This window comes from Leguminivora glycinivorella, chromosome 2 (assembly GCF_023078275.1).
Source record: "Leguminivora glycinivorella isolate SPB_JAAS2020 chromosome 2, LegGlyc_1.1, whole genome shotgun sequence".
NCBI lineage: Eukaryota > Metazoa > Arthropoda > Insecta > Lepidoptera > Tortricidae > Leguminivora > Leguminivora glycinivorella.
The window spans coordinates 21,980,514-22,004,362 of record NC_062972.1 but is presented as its reverse complement, the minus strand read 5'-3'; the positions used below and the strand labels follow the sequence as shown (position 1 = coordinate 22,004,362).

General features: G+C 39.8%; 1 protein-coding gene across 4 annotated transcripts; it reads right to left on the bottom strand.

Annotated features, from left to right (window-relative positions):
• Nucleotides 1-156: 156 nt before the first annotated feature.
• LOC125241866 (TELO2-interacting protein 1 homolog) lies at nucleotides 157-22,632 on the bottom strand. 4 transcript variants are annotated; one of them, XM_048150551.1, is made up of 19 exons: nucleotides 22,069-22,632; nucleotides 21,110-21,252; nucleotides 20,279-20,453; nucleotides 18,261-18,450; nucleotides 17,734-17,875; nucleotides 17,138-17,306; nucleotides 16,578-16,765; nucleotides 15,885-16,073; nucleotides 14,944-15,132; nucleotides 14,283-14,450; nucleotides 13,463-13,687; nucleotides 6,618-6,760; nucleotides 6,168-6,263; nucleotides 5,596-5,914; nucleotides 4,506-4,615; nucleotides 3,938-4,125; nucleotides 3,619-3,724; nucleotides 2,932-3,054; nucleotides 157-829 (listed from the first exon to the last, which is right to left on the bottom strand). In XM_048150551.1, exons 1-19 carry the CDS (start codon nucleotides 22,266-22,268, stop codon nucleotides 611-613), a joined length of 3,282 nt encoding a protein of 1,093 aa, XP_048006508.1. In that variant the 5' UTR covers nucleotides 22,269-22,632; the 3' UTR covers nucleotides 157-610. The 4 variants fall into 4 exon arrangements, with proteins under 4 accessions (XP_048006508.1, XP_048006522.1, XP_048006515.1 ...); XM_048150565.1 differs by having other exon boundaries at nucleotides 17,740-17,875; XM_048150558.1 differs by having other exon boundaries at nucleotides 17,138-17,316; nucleotides 17,747-17,875.
• Nucleotides 22,633-23,849: the final 1,217 nt, after the last annotated feature.

Genomic DNA, 23,849 nt, shown 5'->3' with positions numbered 1-23,849 from the left:
CCAGTAGCCCAATTCCAATAACGCCGTGGCTTGCGTGGGCGACGGTCGCGCGACGGCGATGCGACGCATACGAAATCAAACCTTATCGATATGGAAGTATGAGACGCGACGGCGACGGTCGCGCGACCGTCGCCCACGCAAGACATGGCGTAACACAGTCATATATCTTGAAACGGTATGTTAATGATTGTGCATATTATACATGCTTATACAGACATCAATGTTAAGGCTCAACAATAAAGCTAGAAAAAACGGGGATGTATATATGCGCTGTTAATGCAGTGTTGGATTAACAGATTGGTTCCAAGTAAAACATCGTATTGAATACGATACAATTAACTCCATTTGAATCTGAATAGTATAAATGAGATATTCATGAGCTGTCCCATATAGACATATTTTTATTTAATGGCCTACATTATATCAAAGTTTCAAGTCTGAATTTTATTGAGCATTTTCCACATCCATTGTCGCAGAGTAAAAAACATACACATTATAAAATTCAAGTTTAAACGGGACATACGAGTAACTAGTACATTTAGTAAAATGCTCCACTTTACCGTGCAAGTTTTCGTTTACCGCGTCTGCATCTCCGCAGACACGGCGTGTGCTAGCCTTGGTGTTCGTACCCCGTGAACACGAGCGCCACATTGCGTTCGAGATCTTTCTTGGAGGGGCTGTAGGGGGTACCGATGATGGGGACCAGGTCTATGGGCTTGCAGTCCGGCGGGTGAAGTACGCATTCGTTGTCGGCGACCACGCGCAGATGGTACCAAGTCGCGCCGAAGTCGTACTCCAGCATTGCTTTGAAGAACTTCACAGCGAGCTCCTGGGGATAAACGGTTATAATTTTTTTTAATACCACGTCGGTGGCAAACAGGTATACGGTCCGCCTGATGGAAAGCGGTCACCGTAACCTATTGACGCCTGCAACTCAAGGCGTGTCACATGCGCGTTGCCGACCCATTAGAAACTTGTACACTCCTTTTTTGAAGAACCCCATACTGTAGTTTATCGGAAATACCTCGGCAGGGAGCTCATTCCACAGCCGGAGCGTCCGCGGGGGAAATTCCTCGAAACCGCACGGTGCGCGACCATTTAGGTTGCAAGGTATGTGGATGAACGCCCAGTCGATGGCGAGCGGTGCGATGATGAAAAGTGGAGGTTGGCATCATGTCAAACAGTTCCTCAGAACACAATTTAGTTACCCTTGACCATAACTGCGTCGAAATACCAGGGATTCAAAAAGACAAAAAACCGGCCAAGAGCGTGTCGGGCCACGCTCAGTGTAGGGTTCCGTAGTTTTCCGTATGTTTCTCAAAAACTACTGAACCTATCAAGTTCAAAACAATTTTCCTAGAAATTCTTTATAAAGTTCTACTTTTGTGATTTTTTTCATATTTTTTAAACATATGGTTCAAGAGTTAGAGGGGGGGACGCACTTTTTTTTCCTTTAGGAGCGATTATTTCCGAAAATATTAATATTATCAAAATACGATCTTAGTAAACCCTTATTCATTTTTAAATACCTATCCAACACAGAACACCCCACTAGAAGCCAAATGCAAGCGATATTGTTCGAGACGCAAATCACCAATCCTTGCGGGGTGAGGCGGGCGCGCACGGTGCTGCCATTGGTCGTTTCAAATAATGGCGCGCCTTTATGATTAGCAGTAGGGATGGGAATGGGACATGTCTATTATAGACAATGGTACCGGTACCAGTACTGTGGTGAATTTGTTTTGCAACAAATTATAATATTATAATTAAATTATAATAAGGCCTAGTTACCCTTCGGGTTGGAAGGTCAGATGGCAGTCGCTTTCATAAAACTAGTGCCTACGCCAAATCTTGGTAGTAGTTTCCAAAGCGGACCCCAGCGTGGCGAATGCCGATGCCGGGATAACGCAAGGAGGATGATAATTGTGATAGCATCTCAATAAAAATCATTCTAGTAACTAATAACTAAACTGTGCATTTTTACTTACGTTTACTAAGTTAAATAACCAACTAAATATTCTTAACTAATCAATGAACTAAATACCACTACAGACTCTACAGATTCTAGATAATTATTCACTATTACAAATCTGCTTTCTTTTATATTTCATAAAATGGTAGCACATGGTACGAACGGCAGTACGAAGTTCCCGCAACAGACATAAACTAACATGGCCCCATGCCTAGTCGTTTAAGTGAAAGGGATAGCATATCACATTTTTAACTCGGTAAAGAGGGATGGACGCGCCTCGGCGCCGCTCAGCACAACCATATTGACCAGTATAAATGAACTCCGCGGACAATAAACAATATTCAACAAAATAATTAATTTGACTTAACTGTGGAATGTTGTTCCATCTTTTTTACATGTAGAAGTGTTAGAAGACTTGCCACACCACTTTATGCTGTAAGAGACCATTGTTTGCAACCAAAATTGATTATTTAAGATTTTTTCCCGAGCGGACACGGACACTGTTAGCGGGTCGTATACTTGGGCGCTACTGATCGGTGTCGCACGCGTTCAAACTTTTATAAACCTGATTTGTCGTATGCTTGGTGACCGCGAGTCGCCCTGTAAGGGCCATCTTGTTGTATTGATCTGTGCTATCCAACAATATATCACACGTTGGGGTTGGAATGAAAAAAAATATCAGCCCCCACTTTACATTAATAAAACATTTTTTTCCATTTGGTACCAAATTTCAGTTTTCTAGTGCTAACGGTTACTGAGATTATCCGCGGACGGACGGACGGACAGACAGACATGTCGAAACTATAAGGGTTCCTAGTTGACTACGGAACCCTAAAAAGGTAATCACTCTACAATGGGATATAGAATTATAGACCGTGATCACCGCCGATAAAAGAACGAATAGTATTTTTGGCTGGGGTACATTTAAGTGTTATATTATAACAAATACACTATATTACCTGCAGAGGCCTAGGCTGCTTGCTGCTGAGGTAGTGGTCGACACAGGCCATGGCGGCCTCCAGGCGATCGGCCTCCAGCACCAGGTCTGAGGCCAGGGTGCTCAGTGCGTTCAGCGCGCATGCCTGCATAAAAATTTGTACATGATTTTAGAGAATGAAATACAGTACAAGCTCGATAATCCGGCACTTCGGTAGTCCGAAACGTCCAGTAATCCAGCACTAAAATAGAGACGCAGGTGATAATTTCAAGTGCAAGTTTACCATTTATTCGCTTCATTTTAAAAGTGGCTAAAAACCAGATAATGGTCGAATGTTTTTCGAACGTATTATTTTAGCAGTCTTTTTATACGACATACATAAAAAAAATATGAAAATATTTAGAGAATGGTTATATATCCACTAATCCGAATTTGCACTAATCAGGCACATCCGTGTCAGCAACAGTGCCAGATTATCGACATTGTACTGTATTACTAACTGAAAATTATAAATCCTTCAAGATTGACTCTATCTTCGTTGTAATCCTAGATGTTGTCTGTATTCTGAATATTAAGTTAAATTTCTGTACACGAATCCAATCATTGAAAATGTTGATATAGTAATGGGATCGTGCGCTCCTTACAGTTTGAGCTATCTCCACATTTTGAATTTAGTTGTTTGACCAAATGCCCATATGTTAAGCGTTACCTGTAGCCGGTATGCGGCGGAGCTGCGGTAGGCGGCGCCCGCGTCCTTCAGGTGGCTCTCGCGCGCCGACTTGTGCAGGAACGAGTATATGTGCGGTAACACGTCCCTGGAAAGATGATAGGTAACCTTTCAAATTCCGAAAACATACAGATAATAGTACATTAAGATACAAGAGAGCCAATGTGTGTAATGTGAGCCTAAAAACGTATGTTTATGAGCAAGTGTGTTGAAAAAACCTTGTCTACGCAAACGTGTGCCGACGGCAGTAAATGGACGATGTAAAACGAGTACGTGTTCAAAATCGATTAGTGCGACTTACGTAGCCGCCCGCTGTCTGAGGAAGTCCTTAGCCAGCGCCGCCATAGTGACTAGAAGCTCCAGCGCTCGGCGCAGTACAACAGCGTCGTCCGCGGCGCAGCGCGCGGCTAGCGGCGCCCAGCATTGGTGAGCCAGCGGCAGCAATTCATCTTGATACTTTTCCAGAATCGGAAAACCCTCGTTTAAGACCTGAATAAAGTAAAATGAACTTTATAATATCTGTAAATGGTATTTAATATTAGTTAGGTCAATACGGGTAAGTGTGTCATAATGAGAAGTGTGTCTAGCCTTCACATTTGACCTTTTTACTCATAGTCAGAGGTATTTTTCCGAGTTCATACTTTTGCTACTTGCTACTCATGGTTAGTGGTAAAAGTATGAATGACACACTTCCCTTAGTGACCTTATTGTAATTGTGGTCTACCCACGCGTAGGTACTTTCGTGAAATTCGATTTCAAATTTCATGTATAATGCGCCCCAATGTCACATTTACTTTATAACATGAAATAACGAACTAAAGCGCACGACTTCGTGAATGACACGACGCAAGTCACGATGTTGAACCTACCTGCAGCGCTAGGATGGCGACCTCGGTGTTCTTGGACGTGAGGAAGTTGAGGCAGCGCTTCAGAATCGTCCGCGTCACCACGATGTGCCGAGGCAGGGGAGGGGCTTCCTCTGAAATACACATTCGATTTACTGCACGTCTCATAACAACTTTAACACTACAGTTGGTTATAAAATTCCTACCGTGTAGACAAACCAAAGGTCTTTAGACATTTTCAAAAATCTAATAATTCTGATATTTTATGGCATAATGTCATGGATGTATGAGAACATTACTTGATAACCACAAAATTAAAATTTTGAAAAAAGCCTCGACCGCGACATGGTGGACCGATTTTCATGAAACATGGCTATGAACACTCCCGACTAATTCAGCTTTCAAACAAAAATCTATTTTTTTAATTGTCGTCTTGCTTTGTGGTTCGAATTAATATCCATATACTTTTTGGCCTAAGTACCTATATAAATATATATTTTATGAGTATTTGTTTATATATTATTATATTATTATATATGTATATATTGGTGTATTAATGTAATTGTATATGTATATATTTGTTACCATGTGTATACAAAATTTACATTTAATTCTTTTAGTGGTTGTACATTTTTGAATTCGTCACTCATCGTTAATTCGCTTCTACTCATTTCCTCAAAGGTTGACTGGAAGAGATCCCATTAAGGGATAAGTCCGCCTACATTGTATATTACTGACTCTGTAACTGTGTCTCTTTTGTTTCCTTTATGTACAATAAAGCTTATACATACATACATACATAAAACCACTAAATCGGTTCATCCACTCGGGAGCTACGATGCCACAGACAGACACACACACAAACAGACAGACAGACACGTCAAACTTATAACACCCCGTGGTTTTTGCCGCGGGGGTTAAAAATAGCTACTATACTTTGTCAAACAAGTCTGTCAGTAAATAAGAACAAAGAAAACTATATGCATCCTTTTCTTTAGGGTGCTATAGAAAAGGATACCTATAGTTTTCTTTGTTCTTATTTACTGACAGACTTGTTTGACAGAGTATATATTAAACTCCTTTTAAATGCAAGCCGACCAACTAAACAACTCACCTGTAACTTTATCATCATAGTCCAAGATCCCTTCTTCCCTCAATTTCTGATCTTCCTTATACATCTCTTCTGCCGTTTGTTTCGTCTCCACTTCTTCGTTTTTCATCAGTTTCTCCATCTCTTCAGTATGCGCCAGATATTCCATCAGATCTTTCAAGACGTCGATTTCTTGGCCCTTTCCTTTTTTACTATTGTCAGTCTTTTTGGATTCATCCTCGACAGGAAACCATTTTCGGATGCAGGTTATGAAAGTCAGGAACACTTGAAGGTATGCTTGTAAGTTTTTTTCGTGATATTTATCCAAACTTTGGACAAGAACCTAAAATTAAAGATTTCTATAAAATGTGTTATAGTGTACTTTTTTTTTCATAAAAGTCTCAAAGAAAACCTACAAGTCTTAGAGTCTGTGCGAAAATAAAATAGTCATGAAATGCTTGGTATCTAATACCCTATGACTATCACTTTCTCCTCCCGAACAAACTCTAGAGGCTCATCAATCTCATCATCTACTTGAGAAATAAATACAATAATGATTGACTGGAGTAGGGTCCAACAATTTTAGAGTTACTTACATCTTCCACTATTCCATATAGACAGTCCAGTATACTCGCGTCACTGTACTGCATAACCACGGACAGGATTTGAAGTGCTGACTCAGTGTTCCAAGCCTGAAAATATGATAGATACAATACTTTTTACTAGCACAACTCAGTAAAAAGATAGTTAGGGGGAAAACAATCGAAATCAAAGTTAGAGATAAACAATGAGGAGGCACACTCAAAGGTGGCGCCACCCTATTCGTCCATTGCACTTGCATTGCGCAGATAAAGAATTTTATACGTGAGAGCGAGAAGATGATATGTTTTTTCTCTCTCTCACATGAATGACAGTGGCATGCCTAGACACTTGCACAGGCGCCGCCTGGAGGGATAAAATGACAGTGTGCCTCCTCATTTAGGCGGTCTAACACGATCATTTATAAAATAATGCGATAAGAATCAGATGCGGAGATTACGAAGTACCTTCTTTAGCCTGACAGAGATCTGATGCGTGAAGTAGTCAGCGTTGCAGCGGATGAGGTCGGGCACGGATTCGTGGCCGCACGCTGTCGCGATGTCGCTGATGGCCTTTACGCCAGCTAGGTGAAGCAACTCGTACGTACTACCTGCGAACGGAGTAAATGCCAATATCTGAACGGTTTGCTTTAAAACGAACGGTTTAGTACCGTTTCGTAACTCAAAATTGGTAACCAGCTTCGAAACGGGAAAAAAATCCATATTCGTAACTGGCTTCATATTAGGACTTTTCCATTACCGATTTGTAATCACATTTGGTAACCGGCTTCGAAACAGGAAAAAGAATCCCATGTTGTAACTGGTTACAAAATGAAACTAAGGGCCGGTTGCATCAAACCATCTGTCACCGTTAAAGCGATCGTTAAATATTATTGTATGGGAAGTTCCATAGACGTCTGCTGCTTGACGATGACGTGTCTGTCAAATATGGTTGATGCAACTGGCCCTAAATTATTACCGTTTCGTAGCCATGGTTGAAAACCAGCTTCCATAGGAACCCTTATAGTTTTGCTCTGTCAGGGCCCCGTTTTATAAACTTACAAGTTACAGGTTACAAGTGTACAGGCTACAGGTACCTGTAATGCACTGTGCACGATTACAGGTGTTTTATAAATACACACAAAAGTTTACAATTGTAATGGACCACGGTAAATCTCGATTACAAGTGACATCTACAGGTGTGGCGGACATCACTATTTAAAAAAAAACATCTGTCATAAAAACTCGTTCTACTGTCGGGACTTTGAAGCTTTTTGAATCTTTATTGGAACTATGGCCAGAAACGAAGCCAAAATTGAGTGGTTGAGAGCGGTTTTTAGTACTAAAGAAGTACTTTTCGGGCCGTTTTCAGGTAAAGCACGATTATTTACAAATTGTACTGTTTTACCAATGTTCAATGGAGAGGATCATTACATAGTATCGGTATATGCGACTTCAAAGATTCACTGCGTATCGAAAATTATGCTTAGTAGTATTTTATACCATTATGTGAACGCACAATACATATATAACGAGACGAATTCTAATAAGTCAACGACAAATCTCGGCACCCACTTGGGACTGACCCTTTTCAGTTTCTACTTTGTAAAATTAAAGTAATCATCAATAAAACCAATATTAAATATATTGTCATTGTATTACCTATTTCAGATACTTTAACAAAGACTGATAAGGTTAGTGCCTGGAAACGGATGCATGCCATGGCACAATCGTTGGCGTTGGTGCCTAATAACAAAGAGTATATGTACACCAGGGACACATTCTGGCAAAATTTAAGAAAGAATGCAGTGGTATGTATGCATACTAGTCAATCTCAGTGCCAAAAAAATTGTCTTTTTACATTTAGATATTGTAAAGCATTGATAGAAAAACAGTAAAGAATGTATTGAATTATTGACTTCTGAGAAGAAAGTTTCAGGAGCAACCTTTTACGCTCACTACTTTTACCTTCAGTACCATTATAATAATAATAAATAAATAAATATTGGGGACACCTTACACAAATCAACCTAGCCCCAAACTAAGCAAAGCTTGTACTATGGGTACTAGGCGATGATATACATACATATATAGATAAATACATACTTATATACATAGAAAACATCCATGACTCAGGAACAAATATCTGTACTCATCACACAAATAAATGCCCTTGCCGGAATTCGAACCCAGGACCGCGGCTTAGCAGGCAGGGTCACTACCAACTACGCCAGACCGGTCGTCATTGTAAATATGTTCTGCTATGGTAGCCCCGCAGAGTTAATATGAATGTAACTTTTGTTAGTTTAAGTTCTATAATATAAACGGAATATTTTATTTATGAGAGGAGGCCTGTGCCCAGCAGGGGGTGGTATATAGCAGGATTACTTATTTATTTTATCTTATTTATAGAAAAAACGTGACAACAGCCGGGCCACTGGAAGTGCAACCACAAAGTTCACCGATGTTGATGATATGATTTATAGCATCATAGGGAAGGAGTCACCAACCCTGGTAGGGCTACCTGTTGCAGAGTCTAGTGAAGCGGAAATAAATTCTATTGATATTGATGGCGGTAGATCTACATCTACAATCAACACAACACATGGTGAAAGACCTAACACCCCTGCACTTGCCAAGAAGAAAAGCAGTAACCGAACTCAAGCACCACGAGAAAAAAGATTTAAAAAAAGGATTCAAGATCTTAAATATGAAAAAAATTATTTGATGGTCAAACTGTTGGAAAAAGAAAATTATTTAAAAGAACTAAAAATAAAAAAAATAGAAAAAGAGCTCAACATTGAATCAAATAAATGGGCCAATCAAGCCCACACTATTGCCAGCAACAACAACAAACAAACTGACGAAGATGGAAGCAGCAGTGATGAAGAACAGTATGACATTGAATATTTAGAAGATTCTGAATAAGTAGTCAACTTATAGGGCAATCAAATTATGAAAATATCCAGGAATAAATTACAAAAGGTTAACAAAAGGTTTTCCAGCTTGCTTGGGAATTTATTCCTGGAAATGCTTATTATTTACCTAATTTGCTTGCCCCATTAATATGATTCTTGTATGGTTAATAAATAGTTTTTAATCATCTAATTCTGAGCCATCAGACAGATATGCAAAGTTGCTCAAAAATATTATTAAATTAAAACGGGACTTAATCGCGTAAAACTTACGTTTTATATTTAACCCGACGTTTCGGACATGACATTACGTCCGTGGTCACGGGTAGACGTAATGTCATGTCCGAAACGTCGGGTTAAATATAAAACGTAAGTTTTACGCGATTAAGTCCCGTTTTAATTTAATAATATGAGTGAAGATCGTGTTAGTTTAAATCAATATATTGCTCAAAAATATTTTAACATGCATTTGCATGCATTCCTAACTGTGTTGTTCATAAACGATAATCAAACCTTTGTTAACTTAAAAACTGTTTGTCCTTATCTGTCAGTTTCACATTAGTGTTTGTTAAAAAGTAACAAAAGATATTTTGAGTGATGATGACAAAATGGGTTTGTTAAGTTTTTATGAATAAGGCGGTAAGTAAATTAGATAAATGATTACTATTATTAGTTTATTACAGTTATTATTTATAATTGTTGATTAGTGTGGAGTTGATCTTGATCTCATTATTTTATAAAAAAATTTGTGAATATATCTGTGATCTGAGGTGCATGTGTGTAATCTATGTGTAATTTCTAAGTAAATTTCTTGTGTAGAAATTATAACAGTAACAATTATAAATTGAAATAGATGTCATATACTAAGGAAAAAGTGACAGAGACCTCCAGTGCTAAGGGGCTGGGATCGAACCAGCAACCTTTTGGCCTTCAGTATATGACATTTTTATCAATTTAAATATAATAGTGTACTTAATACCTAACATGAATCAAAATATTTATTACAAAATAATAAATACTTTGATTTGTGTTTAAAAATGTATTACTAAAAGAAATTTTTAATTGTTGATTAGTGTGTAATTGATTATGTTATGACCTCATATTCAATAAAAAAATTGAAAATTTCTTTATGATGTTAGGTAAAACCTGCAGTTGGTACCTAGTAGTGTCTTAACCGTAGGTGAGGTTCTGATGGAAATTAAACCAAATATTCTTAGGCTTGTCTAGTTAAATGTGACATATCAATCGCACCTTTTCTACTAAATTACCAAATATCTATTGACAACCAAAGTGACTAAATTTAATAAATAGTTTTAAGGTAAAGAGTAAACACAACACAGGAAGTTTTTAGTTATGGCCTCCTAACTAACAATCTCTGTTTATTACTGAACATATATGGTAACAAGTGTCCTGTATCAGATTTAATCTTGACATTGCTACCAGTCTAGGGGCACTATTTACTCTCATTTATACAGTGGTTGACTTTGAAATATTTGAATGCAATTTTGGTCATGTTGCTTACTGTATTTTATTGTTCGTTAAAACTTCTTTACCACTTAGGCCGTTAAAATAGGAAATATCTCAGATGTGATCCGAGGCTTTCCTATTTACCGGCCGAGGTGTGTAGGGGTTACTATTTTTCTGTTTAACGGAGCCGAGAGGCGGCATCTCTTCAAAGTGAATAAGAAGTCTAAGTGCAATTTTTATACATTTTTAAAATATAAGACTAAATCCAAACAATTAATTTTATTTCACATAGCTTTCCCTTCAATTGCAGCAAATCTAATTCCCTATTATCATTATCACCCTGTTAGTTAACTAATTCCCCCAGGGAATACCTTATGGATGACCTTCCAATATTTCGTTGTCCGGTACGTGGTCGCCATTTGAGAACTTGCTGGCCCCATCGGCTTTCAGTTTTGGTCTGAACTGAAGTTTAGAGTTCCTACAGTAGTACTCTGGACACTGGATGAACGTCAATAACATGCATAATTATAGGCGATGCTGTGAATCTAAGAGTTCCATCATAGGTTAAGACCTACCATCTGTTCTTGTTATCACTTCCCATCTCATACACGTAATGACGCTGTACGATTATGCTTTTCGAATGTTCTCAAAAGTAACTTATATATAATAACAAGAAATATATTGGGAATAGCCCATCCATAAAAATGTCTAAATTAAAGGTGCTTAATGCTGTTAGTATTGCTGGTCAATATTTGGAGACTACCATTGATAGATACACTATTTAGAAGTTAGAACTCTTAATAAAACAAAAAATATCTATTGCAAAAATCACTTTATTAATTTCTAAAATAATTTAACATTTCCTGTAACCTTCGCTGCCCTTGCAGATTCCTCTCCACCACCATATTATCAGCAACATTATTATAATTTCCCTCCCGCAGAATTTCTTGGTCATCCTGTAAGGTGCGGGCAATGTTGCATAATGTTGTGCAACATTTGAAAATTTCCCCTGCAAATGTTGGGTTTACTCTTAGATAGTTCAAACAAGGGAACTTTTCTTTTAAAATACCAAACGCATTTTCAATAACTCTCCTGGTTGATCTGTGTGCCCGATTGTATCGGGCTACCTCTACGGAGTCCAGGTTAATACCTGTAGGCGTCAAAAGCCAATTTAATAAGGGGTAGCCAGAGTCTCCAAGAAGGACACAATTAGGCAATGGTCTCCAACCAGCTTCCATTTTTGTGTATAGCAGCGAGTTCTTTAGAACTCTGCTGTCATGGACACTACCAGGCCAGCGGGCACTGACAAAATAAAATATTCCTGTAGGGCCACAGACTGCCATACAATTGATCGAGTGGTTTCCATGTCGATCAACAAATTGGTCTTCCCGGTTGGTTGGTGCGTCAATTTCAATGAGGGTGCCATCAACACTCCCTATCACAAGTGGCATACCGGCAATTGCATGGTATTGCGCTACTACCTGCAACAAGTAAAATATTTTTTTTATAGTTTACATTGTAAGTATGTTTGTTTCAAAGTTTAAGCAGAGAGGACAGACTATCTGTCCTGTCATTTGTCCACTATGTAAGTCCTAAGTCCCAACATGCAGCGGGTTAGTATGACTATAAGCTTTATAAGTCCCCTTTATTAAACAATTTAATTTACATATATTGAATCATACATAGTTCTTATTGTCACCTCAATTCTCCAAATCAATTGAACAGTTTAATATTAGCAGATTTCTAAATATGCTCAAAAAACTAGTAGCAACTTACCTCATTAATATCCTCTGGCCAGGTGACTACTTTGTTGAATAATTTATTATTTATAGCCTTAACAACGCCATGGACAGCTTTGCACACACTTGACTTGGAGACGCCGTGCATGTCACCCACGGCATGGTATTGGCAGCCAGTTCCGAGCCAGTGCAAGGCAACGCAGAGCTGCAACTTCGAGCTCATTGCGTGATTGGTGTTGGTCGGGGACTCCAAGGAATCTCCAATCTCGGCAAGCATGTTCTCCATTTGCGTGGAGTTCATTCTAAATCGTTCGTTGAACTCGTACGGCGTCAGAAAGTCCAAATTTGTTCGAGGCCGAAACAACCTAGGTCGACGCTGTCGCGGTATCTCGTCATCTGAAGAATCGGATGAAGAATCTCTCAAGAGACGGATCATTTTAACACTGTTGAATGAAATAACCGAGAAAACTGAACTACTTAGATGCCGTTACAGGACTCAAGACCCCGGTAAGTTTTTGTTACAAGTGTACCCACCTACACTTGTAATTTACAATATTTTTATAAAACGCCTGTTCGATTATGAGTTTAAAACTATTAAACTCCCATATTTTTGTCTTTGGTTAAGCTACAGGCACTTGTTCCTGTAACCTGTAAAATTGTAAGACAGTACTTTTATAAAACGCAAATTGTAAAAAACGGGGCAAGTGTTGCCAGAAAACGCCTGTAAACTTGTAACTTGTAAGTTTATAAAATGGGGCCCAGGCTGTCCGTATGTACAGCTTTCCGTTCTACAGTCAGTTACAAAACTTAGTTACCAAACGGTACCACGCTGGTCCAATACGTAACCGGCTACAAACTGGGAATCCTGATACCCAATTTGTAGCCAGTTACAAAACTTAGTTACCAAACGGTACTACTCTGGCTCACTACGTAACCGGCTAGAAAATGGGAATCAAGATTCCCGGATTTCCCGTTTTGTAGCCGGTTACGAAATTTTGGCTACCAAACGGTAATAAAGGAATCTACCTGGCCGCAATGGGGCTCCTATTTCTAGACCTAATTGTTTAGCACCTGCAACGAGATTCGAGAGTGCAAGAATAAAAAAAAAACAAATTCTTTAATCGCAACTGGTTACGTACGCGGTTTAAAGGGTGTACGTTTTAGGTGTGTTGTTATAATCATGAGAACTCACCGACTCTCTCCAGTATCAAGCAGAGCGTTTTCAGAAGATAGGGTTGAAAGTCAGCCATAAGCCTCTTCGCCATTAGGCCGACGCCCTCAGTCAGTATGCAGGAGAGCGCCATATTGCGCTGCGCCTCGCCCAGCGTGGCGCAGGTGCCCGCTGCCCGCCGCGGGGTGCGGGGAGCCGCGTAGCTGATGCCCGTGTAGCGAGTTTCAGTAGCGCCCTCGTATAGACCTGGAGCAGAAAACCAAGGTCAGATATTTATTTGTTTTTAAAGAGAATAACCTTGAACTATGCGCTCCCCCTCATACAAGTCACAATAGTTATTTGTTTTACATGGGGTTGTTGTTTAACCGCACGTGCCAATGTTGATACACGAGCAAGCGAAAGATTCCAATATTGGTTCAAAAGTGGAATCTTGAGCGTTGCGAGGGTTTCAAGACACGAAGGTTTATTTATTTATTTATTTAAACTTTATTGCCCAGTAAATATACAGTTACAAAAGGCGGACTTAATGCTACATGGCATTCTCTACCAGTCAACCTAACAAGATTAAACAAACTTTGCCACCGAGTGAAACACAAATTTTCACCATACCATCACGAACAAAATACTGACTATAAAATATGAAACTAAATCAAATCCATCAATTCATTCAATATTTATGATTAAAAATCATCATTTACAGGTAAATTCTACCAGCCAGATTGAAATAAATTAAAATTTGTATGAAATTACTTTGCACTCTAGTGGATAAAATGTAGTTTTGCTATCTGTTTTCGAACAGCAAAGAAAGCAGTTACCAGTTGGTGTGGTGAAAGGTAACTACCTGGCACGCTGTCCTTGGTCCATGCGCGGGGGTCGTACACAGATGGGTCGAGGGTTTCATCTGTAGAGGGCGCCTCTTCACAGCCCACCTCTAGCGGTAGGTACCACGTGCTCTCCTCCGTGTATGCACTTAGCACGCGCTGCGCTAATTCCGTTGGGGCGTTAGGAGCTGTAAATAAGAAATTGTTATTTGTGATTTGACGAACGCAACCTTTTATAGTATAAATTCTCACTTTGTCTTAAGCAATAGCCAAACGCAGCCGACAGGTTCGGCTAGTTCCGTAAGTAAAGTTTACGCTAATAGGGGCGTACCACAAGTGATGTATTGCGGGCAATTAGAGGCACCTAAATTTAACCGTCCGTTTTAACTGTTCAAATATTGAAAATCACTCTTCGATACTTAGACCGTTTAGTCGAATCACCATTCTAAATCAGTAAAAAGGTACTGACCTTTTAGGAAATATATTAGGTCTACTTCAAATTGAAGTTTTAGCGGCTACATAATTATGGTCCTCGGAGCCAGACACCTGATCCTGCACGGCGGCTACATGTCGACACGTTGAAAAATGATAGAAATGACGTTAATGACGTGAAATGATTTAGACGAAGCAGCGATCGGAAAGCGTCGGATCTACGCGAGAATGAAAAGGTCGATGAGATACCTGACGCGAGCTGGTTGGCCAGCGCGGCGCTCTCGGCGGCGTGCGGGCCGAGGCGGTCGAGCAGCAGCGCCGCGCACTCGGCGCCGCCCAGCAGCCGCGCCGCGCTCCACAGCCGAGCGGTCGCCGAGCCCGAGAGGTGCCGCAGCTTCAGCCACGGTGATGACGTCGGCGGTGTCGTCGGCACGCCGTCTATAAAATTAAATAAAAATTGCAGTCTTAAACTGAAACACTAGTCGAGTCTAAGGACGCGCGGAACGGACGCCCGTCTAATAAGAAATCGTATGAACGGCTCTAAACGGCGCGAGCGAGTGTGACGGACTTTACATATTGGCGGGACCCGGGAGTGTGCGCACGCGACGAGTGTTTGCGGCATCTAGCGGAGGCCCTTAAAGTAAAAATTTTGAATGATTCACAAATGCGCAAATGAGGGTAGATCGCGCGCAGTATCTGGAATTTGCCACCCGTTTTCTTCAGTTTTCCGTTATCATGATGCAACTACGTTTAAATATCGACAGCTCGATAAAAATCAAAAAGGTAATCCCGGTCAATATAAGTCTGTCAACATGCTCTCACGCGAAGCTCCCTAGCGCTTATAGCTTAGCAATGCTGATTACATCATCATTTTTTTTTTTAGTATGTATAAGTAGACGTTTGACCACGATCACACCTGATGGTAAGTGATGATGCATGCATCTCGCACATCACCAGGCCCCGTAGCCGAATGGTATTTCTACGACGCGAAACGAAAACGAACCGCCGCGAAAGGTAGCCTGGCTCGCGCCAATACGCAAGAGCGATAGAGATAGATATCTACGAGTGTTTCGTTTCGTGTTTGTGCATTCAGCTACGCACGCTGAACTACGCAGCTACGAACGTCTGCGGTTGTGCGGAGTCCATCATCACACCATGCTGAGCTGTGTAAGATGTGCAAAGCCTTGTACCTCTCGTGTGGCGCGCGAGCAGCACGAGGTCGGTGTGCAGCGCGGCCGCCTCCAGCAGCGCGCTCACGAGGCCCTGCAGGGAGTCCTCGGTGCTGAGCGCTGCCGTCAGCGTCTGCGGTTGTGCGGAGTCCATCATCACTTCTATGTAGCCGTATAACTTGTTTAGGGCTGTTAGTTTGCGGGCGGAATCTGAAAGAAAGACAGGAGATATAAATAAATATAACACTATAATGCCTTTAATCCTCAATCCACGAATAGTAGGTTAGGGCACGCAGCTAAAACCTCCTGTGATTGGAGGCCAGTTTCTATATTAGGATAGATCCAGAAGACAGGATAGAGGCGAACGAGACGGCAGGTACAGGTCGATTCACGAAAGCTGGCACGAATGAAATGAACGAAACTTTGATTGTGTGAGTGACACCTGTATTGGTATACAGTCGTAACTGTCAAGAGCCACCATTTTATTGGTTAATCTGTCACACACATGCATATTTTCATTCAAACATTCGTTCCATTCGTGCCAGCTCTTGTGAATTGACCTGTATCGTCGTTACTACTCAGCGACGTTGTTCAGTTACGCGCGGCATACCGCCTAAATTAAGTGGTTGCGCAGGCTGTCGGCCATGGGCCATGGGTACTCCGACACATCGGGGTGCGAACGAGACGGCAGTATTGTGCGCACTGCTCACTCACCGACGTTGTTCAACACGCGCGGCAGGCCAGCAACGGTGGCTGTGAAGTTGTCCCGCAGGCTGTCGGCCACGTGGCGGCCGCAGTGCGCTCGCACCGCCTGTGAGCAGTATTCTGACACTTCGGGATGCGAGTCGCCGGAAAGCGCCAGTAGCAGGTCCAGGGCGATGGAGACTGATGGCTGCATTGTTCTGGCGGAAGATTAAATCGCAATTTAAAAGATACCTTACCAAATTCCGTAAAATTTCGAATTTTCCAATGCAAAGTCAAAAATTAGTGTAAAAAATCATCCGTGATCTCTCTGATCAGCATCAGTTTTTCACCCGCCGTCGTAAAACAATTAGCAAAACGTTTGAGGTGAAATGACTAAAGATAGAAGACTCACTGGACACTCTTTGAGCAGCATCGCGCTGGAAATGCCGAGCTCATGACACACTTTACGGTAAACGTTCGTGATCACTTCTGACAGACTTTTAGAAATCAGTACCAGCTTCTCGCCCGCCATCGCGAACCAATCAGCAGGACGTTTGAAGTGAACTAATGACCAAAGATAAAAGACTCACTGATGACACTCCGTGAGCAGCCTCGCGCAGTACACGCCGAGCTCACGACGTACTTTAGGATGATCGTTCGTGACCAGTTCCGACAAACACTTGCTAATCAGTACCAGCTTATCGCCCGCCATTGCGAACCATTCGGCTGAACGTTTGGATATCTCCTTGGGATTCTTTTCTGAAACAATCTACATGTGACCAACCCTCTCTATGTGTTCTTTGGTAGAATGATGACACAAATAAATAAAAAAATGCTATATTGATTGCAGTACATTGGCACGAAAAATAATTTTAAACGTAAATTGATGAACTTTTTGTGAAGATTATTTTCTTCACTAAAAATCCATCACAAGTGTCTTTATACGTCTGAGTTTTAGATGAATATGCCAATTATTTTCAAAGCATAAGGACACTTGAAAAGCCACATATTAAGGTGCGATTGGAGTAAGTAAGCATCATGTTTTACTTCCTTAGTCATTTTAATGATATTTGCATGCTGTAATAATATAAAATAAATGCCTTGGAAAGGATTGACCAATTCTGAATAAAACCAATTAAATAAATACACAAAATAACGTAGAAAGTGCCTTAAAAATATTTATTACCCTTACTGCTTACTTCTTTGTTAGGTTTTCGCTTGTCTATGACCATCTTTGCGAAGTCTTCGGCCGTTAAAGTCGAGTGCTTGAGCAAGTATTTGTCGTTCATCGTGAGACACAGTATGCGGTGTATGGCGTCTATTGCTGCCTGAAAAGTGTAGCAAAAGTTAACACAACAATTTAAATATTAGACACTGAGATACAACAATACAAGCTTGCTAATCCTATTCGAACCACATATGGCAGTACAAGTCTTTCGCAGTAATAAATCTTTGTTCAAGTTTTTTTTTTCTGTATGTTCATAACGTGATATATGACAATAAGAATGATCATGGTATATATTTACAATAGAGAATAATATAACCATTTTGAATTACATTGGCACGGCGGTGACTGCTTACCATCAAGCGGATCGTATGCTTGTATGTATGAAACCACCTGACATTTTCCTAGACACATTTTCCTGACACTACTATGTAGTAGTAAATAAAAATATCAATCCTAATCCAGTAATTTAATTTTAAACTCCTTACCACTTGCACCGCATGTCCCGGGTTGTCAGTGCAGGTGGCCACGTCCTGCAGCGCGGCCAGCACGCCGGGCAGGATGCTGGCCAGCATGTCCACCACCAGCGCCTCCAGTGGGATGTCCTTTATGTGGTACCCATCCGTCAGCTGGCGGTGGCAGGCGGTGTGCGCGGTCACAGAGTCAATGGCTGCTAGCCTGAAGACACACGTAGTTTATAAACATAACATAACATACAATCACGCCTGTATCCCATGAAGGGGTAGGCAGAGCATATGAAACTACTCAAGTTTCAATGCCACTCTTGGCAAATAAGGGGTTGACAGAAAACAAAACTGTGACATTGCAGTGACAGGTTGCCAGCCTCTCGCCTACGCCACAATTTACCCCATATCCCACAGTCGCCTTCGCAGTCGACGTAGTTTATATAAACGCAAAACTCATTTCTGTAGAACAGATACAAAATAAACGCTAATATGTGGAATAATCTGGATGTTTGACAGTAAACAAAAATATTTTTGTTCAGCAGTACATACATTTTTATGGATGTTGATTTGAACTTGTTGTTGTAATAAATATAGAATAGAATAGAATAGAATTCATTTATTTAACGTCACAACATGGTACACACAAAAAGAAGAAGGCATGCAAACAAAACATACAATGGACGCTAAATAGGACCCTCACTCAGCATGGTGCCACGGCAACCCGCAGCGCTGGTTTTCTGTGAGGACCTAGGTTTAGTGGCGGCACGTACGCCAACGACACATAAAAACAATTAAGAAAAAAAAAACAAAAGAATAATTAAAATAAACATACAAAATCAAATTATAAAAAATAAAAAACACAACAGCCGTTACAAAAAAAAAAAAAAAAAAAACAGAAGAATTTATAAAATATTTTGACGGTAGGACAACAATACCAACTGTGTTAGTGAACCGCAGTTCAAAATTTAAATTTTTGCCACAGAAAACAAAGTAGGTAGGTACTCGTATAGTGAAAATGTATAAGTGAGTGAGAATGTATAAATGTGTAAGTGAAAGACATGCTACGTGAAAGTTTCCGTTTGAATTTGTAAAAAGTGCGCACGACAGTTTGACTTGAAACCAGTTAACGACTTCAGCGAACGGATTGGTGGAGGCAAGTCATTCCAGATCTTCATACCAGCGTACTGGAAACAACCACGAAAGGCCGCTGAGTGATGACGAGGACAGACAAGTTGCAGGTACCTAGACGTCCTAACCTCTGAGGATCTGGAGTTGTGCGCCCATGTCAGCTTATCGTAAAGGTACGAAGGTATCTGATGGTGAACAATGCCGAACATAAGCGACGCTAAATGGATCTTTTGCCGCGTGGACATTTTTAGAATGGAGTTCTTATTTAAATATGGCGTTACATGCGCTCGTGGAGGGATATCAAAACAATAACGCGCACAGGCGTTTTGCACTCTTTGTATTAATCTCTGAGTACGCGACAGAAGGCGTGGCCCATATACTGTATCGCAGTAATCAAACTGTGAAAGAACAAGTGCATCGCATAACCTCACCCTAAGCTCAATACTAAGGAAGTATCTTATTCTATATGAAGAAGGGATCCACGCGGCGACATAGTGGCTGGTGTTTATTAATATTTCTGGATGAGATTAGCCTAGGACTGAGACAAGTAGCAAATAATACGAGTAGTAGTAAGTACTGATTTGAATTATTTGTCTTATGTAGACACTAGCTGTTGCTCGCGGCTTTGCTCGCGTTCATTTCGAAAACTGTGGAATGCTCCATATAAACTGACACTAACCATTTTTAGGGAACTGGGGGGTTAGAAAGAGACAAAAAGTAGCCTATGTCACTCTCCATCCCTTCAAGTATCTCCACTTAAAAAATGACGTCAATTCGTCGCTCCCTTTTTCCGTGAATGACGGACAAACAGACACACACACTTTCCCATTTATAATATTAGTATGGATATATTTTTCTACTTTATTGTGCCAAAAATCCTGAAGTATAATAGACAAGAACAAGATACTAACCTCAGCGCTCGGAGCCTCTCCAGCTTGGCAAGGTGGACGGACACAAAGACGGCTTGAGCAATGAGGGGCACCTGCGTTCGAAGCAACTTCTTGCGAACATGCTCATCTATGTGCAACATGAGCACTGTGAGGCACTTCATAATAGAGTGCTTTAATTCTTCTGGCACATCAGCAACTAAAATTATAAATTGTAAAATATCACTTTAAATAAAAACAAACGCAATTCCAATAAGAATCTCCATAAAATCAGTTTTTTTTTGTAAAAAGCAACCACAAGAGTCTTCCACATTTATTGATGAATACCAATAGAAGAACGCGTTATTTACATGTAAGTACGTCTTATAAACGTCATTTTCAAAATATACTGTTTTACGTGGGGAGGGCAGGATCAGGGTAGAGCGACCACTTTAGGCAAATTATTAAAATGTTAAAAAGAAAAAATACAATTTTTTTAGGCAAAAGTGGCGCCTAAACGATATCTCGTTACACTGATCTAGTGCTCGGGCCAGTACTGTGGGGATTTTTTTTTTATCTAGCTTATAATGGTGTCCCACTGCTGGGCAAAGGCCTCTCCCCTTAACCTCCATGACTCCCGGTTTAGTGCCTCTTCCGGCCAGTTGGTGAGGAAGGTGTCTAAATCGTCCCTCCATCTTCTTCAGGGCCTGCCACGTCCGCGCTCTATTTGTGGCATCCACTTGGTGGCTATACTAGCCTATCTGTCAGGATGCATGCGGCAGACGTGACCAGCCCAGTCCCATTTTTGGGGATACCCTTATTAAAAGTGGGTTCATAATCCTACAAAACATTATATATCTTGAAAGATAATCATACTCATGCCAGGCTTGGAGTTATCGAACACCAGGGTGAGCAGCCCTGTCTCTATCTTGATGCACATCTCAAAACTGATCACTGTCACTTTCTCCAGTACCATTCGGATAGCATCTATTATTCTCCACTGAAGCTCATATTTCTTCCTAAAATATATAAAAATGCACATTATTTTTCGATGCCCTCTAGGTTGTAAACTAAACTGGAAAACTGGACAAAAATAATATCATCTCATTACCTACAAAATTGTCAAATAAAAACTGTACAATTTTATCAATCTTATTATTTAATGTAATAAATATTTGAATGCTGAAAATTCAGCCAAGCATGTAAAGATCTCGAATGTACATATTAACATCTTTATATCACTCGTGTTTTATCAAATAAAGAATTATCTTATCTTATCTTATCTTATAGCTATTTAAAAAGTTTTGGCACAGCCTATTAAGCATTAACACTAGTGTTATGTAATATGTAGGTGTAGGGTATGATTTTTAAAATATTAATTTGCCATTCTCAAGCAAATGGTACCTCATTATGACTTAGGCATAAGCATGCTTTAAAAGACAATTTGTATTAAGATTCAAGCAAATTTCCTCCTTATGGTAAGTGACTTACCATACATTACTTCAGAATTAAATATACACTTGCAAAAGCTCTATAAACTTACATGATAACATGTTTTGATCATTAAAAAAAGTCTTATTTAATAAATTACTAAAATAAGCTATTATAAAGTATAATAATTTTTATTTACTTATAGTGACTTTTTTGTGTGTTAAAATATTAAACTGATAAATTGAATCCAGCAGTGCACATGTGCTTAATTAAAAATTGGTTTAAACTATAAAATTTATACAGGCTGGCAGGCAGACCATGCATGAATAAAAGTGTGTAAGGGGCTTTACAAAATATAATAGCAAAAAGTATAAACTTTGGATTGCGAAAAAGTTTTAACTTACTCAATTTCAGTAGACTTTATATGGGTTATGAATGGAAACAGGAGGTACTGCTGCAGCTCCTGCACAGCCTCCTTCTTCAGCTCGCCGACGCGGCTCGTGAACTGCGCGATGGACTCCGCGCTCGGGCACATCATCACAACATCGCACACTGGCTTGATGCGCGCAAACGTCTGCTTTAAATCCACGTTCATGGTGTTCATTTACTTTACACGGTCTATATCTTTATTTCTAAAATAATCTGAATCATCTTCTACGCGTCTAGTAGCAATAAAACAGTAAGAGAGTAATTGAAAAAGCTATCAGCTGTTTCCCACTTGTCTTCTACAATGTAAAAACTGAGTCTTAATGAAATATGAATTTAAAAGAAAGCGTGAACAAACTACGAGCACTTTGACAGGTTCACAATGAAAAGTAATATAAATAAAGTGATGGCTTATGTTGTGAAACTTGTATTACAACAAACTTGTAAGTAAACTTAATTTTATGAAGAATACACTTTCCTTTAATAATTTCGGAGTAAATCTAATTCGATCGTGAAATTAGAAGGATTTTATAAAACACCAGCACCACTACAATGTCAAAATGACAATCATAATTTGTTTAGGATGCGTTCGTCTTAGAAAAGTTGAAAAAAAATTAATGCTCCAAATGTTCTTAGTTAAATAAAAATAACTATTAAAATTAAACTTTTAACAACAATAAAAGTTAAATAAACAACATTCCAATAAATAAAAAATGTAATCCAACAAAACGATTTGCGATATGCAAGAATATTATATACCATGGATATTGCGTGCCGAACATTACGTTGAAGCCAGAAAATTTGACCTTGAATTACGTCACGCCGGTCTTGCATCTCTTTCTTTAGGGTGTCCATGATTAAGCATACATTAGGGATATCCCGCGGAATTTGACGTATTACGTTTATACGACTGATTAATTTTGTAACTTATTAAATTCAAATCCGATCAATCGTTTTATCACGAAAGTGAACATCCATCCTCACAAACTCAAAAAGTAAGGTACATTAGGGCAATTCCGAAAGTCGTCTAATTAGGAAAGTCGCATAGAAATCACCATTATTTCCGTCATATCAAGATTCCCCTTTCGGAATTATCTGAACATTTCTGTCATTCGGTACTCTAATGCACCTTACTAATTTGTCAACCGCCAATAAGGTCCATTTCTATACCACTCTGCAGTTACTTTGCCTTACGCCACAAAATACGGTACAGTTTTTACCAGTGGTAAACTACTGGGATTTTTTTTTCAGAACCGTTCCAGAATAAGAGCGTGGTGAGTGTTGCAACACGAGGCTTAAAATATAACTTTTCTTTTACTGACACCTGTATTTATTAAAAAATGTTTCAGTCACTTTAAACTATCACAATAATATTTTGGTAGTAACTACTGGGAAAACTAATCCCAGTAGCTATCAACCCCCGGTGTGGTAATTAACAAATCGTTAAGTCCCCCACGTAATCGGTAAAATTTTACGAACAGAGCCTACATTTACAGGTGGTTTGGTGCAACTGGCCCTTAAAGTGCAAATCTGCAAATTGTCGAACGCTCTGAAACATTTCCTTTTATCGGTACAATCGACAGCCAACGCTGCCTCCTTCCTTCATCTTTTGGAACACTGAAAAGTTTAATATTATTCATGTTAATTGTAAAGACATAAACAATAAAGTTGGTATTATTATACTGTGATATGAACTATGAACATAGAAACCGTACCAAGTTGATAGATTTAGCTCCATTCAATAAGAGTAAATACCATG